Source organism: Fukomys damarensis, unplaced genomic scaffold (genome assembly GCF_012274545.1).
Source record: "Fukomys damarensis isolate Sample0158 unplaced genomic scaffold, DMR_v1.0_HiC HiC_scaffold_25, whole genome shotgun sequence".
Taxonomy (NCBI): Eukaryota; Metazoa; Chordata; class Mammalia; order Rodentia; family Bathyergidae; genus Fukomys; species Fukomys damarensis.
Window position 1 is genome coordinate 7,204,705 of NW_022900937.1, and position 1,443 is coordinate 7,206,147.

The following is a 1,443-nucleotide window of genomic DNA, read 5'->3' on the forward strand; positions in this document are numbered from 1 at the left end:
GGCCCGGTGGCCAGGTCGGCCCGGCCGGGACCGAGGGTCCCCGCCCGGTTCAGGCTCGATTCTGCTCCAACTTCTGTCCCGCATCTTAAGATGGCGCCGGCTGTCGCCGGCTCAGGCCCTTTCCGGCGTCTCCGTTCCTAATAATGTGGGGTCTATTCTTTGTCAAGGGGTAACTTTTATGTCCCGCCTCGGGCACTGCTTGGGCATCCCTTCCGCCCAGGACTCCATCAGAATTCGAACTCGGGTGTTTTTGCTTTTTCAATGTCTTGTGTATTTGTGGTGTATTTGGTTCTTGCACAATCGAGTAGGGTGGAGTATTTACAGTTAACTTGAAAAAAATGTCAGGGAACAGATTCAGCCTTACGGGAAATTGAGAGACCTAGAGACTTCGAGGATACTTTTTAAAAGATACATATGGAAGGAATTGGCTTTATTGAGACAGACCTGATACTGCTTAACTTGGAATTATTAAATATGGCTTTGGAGTTTAAGTGTCAAAACTTGTGTTTTATGAAGGATAAATATTGTTCATGGTGGGTTTATGAAAATAACTGGAATCTGTATTTTTGAGATGCAAGCAAAGGAGAGGAAGAAACACTTAAGAGTTGAAGGCTTAAAAGATAGAATTCTGAGTCCTAACTTTTCTGTGACCACTTTGAGGGTGTCACATTGAACATAGTTGTATATGCAGCGTGCTTAATACAGAGACATCTATTTCGGTGTATATATCAGAACCTTTTACCTGTGGGAAATTCAGGATATTATAGTGTAAAATAGTCTTAGATCCTTTGCTTTTTATCCTTTGCTTTTAGAACAAAAAACACTTTGAAGGAAGGTCTCATTGATTCTTTTTCTTTTACAGGTGATACCAGCTGCTGTGACACCATTGTAATGATTTAAAAGCTCTAGAGAGGCAATATGGCAATGGTTAAGAGAGAACTTTAAGCAGAAACGTTTTGGTTCACAGTTCTTGTGCTCTCTGAGCAAGCTTTTTTGTGGGTTTGTGAGATAGTTATTTGTTACGATAAATAGTACGCGTAGATACATAGACACTAGGCGCTTGTGTGGACACTGGGATTGTAGCAGTGAAGACGGATGTTGCATTCCTAGTAATTGTACAGATTGAATATGGTAATGTGTGGTTTTGAACAGGCACATGGCACTTGTAATCGTTACTGCTGCTTTAACATCACAATGTGTAACTCTCAGACACTTATTTTTTTGAACAGCTTTGGTAGTCTAGTAGTCTTTATTGATTCCAGGTTGCCAGTGTTCTAAATATTTTAAAGAATTAATATTGAGATTTAAAGACTACAAAATGGAAAACCAGTATTTGTGTGGTACATCGTTGATTCAACCTGTAAAAAAATTAAGCGTGCGTATGTGGTTTGATTTTTTTTTTTTTTTTTTTTTTTTTTCCCCCGCTGTTATTGTCAGGATCAC

General features: G+C 40.0%; 1 protein-coding gene across 2 annotated transcripts in view; it reads left to right on the forward strand.

Annotated features, from left to right (window-relative positions):
* The first annotated feature begins 146 nt into the window (after positions 1-146).
* Positions 147-1,443, forward strand: part of Ube2d3 (ubiquitin conjugating enzyme E2 D3) — a 28,272-nt gene continuing 26,975 nt past the window's right edge. The window contains exon 1 of one of the 2 annotated variants that reach the window (XM_010641585.2): positions 147-169. Coding sequence is in view for 1 of the 2 variants with exons in the window: in XM_010641583.2 (XP_010639885.1) it covers positions 1,129-1,131 (3 nt within the window). In the remaining variant the exon portion in view is untranslated. Of the gene's footprint in view, positions 170-1,113; positions 1,132-1,443 lie in introns of those variants that run through there. The other variant, XM_010641583.2, reaches the window with a different exon arrangement.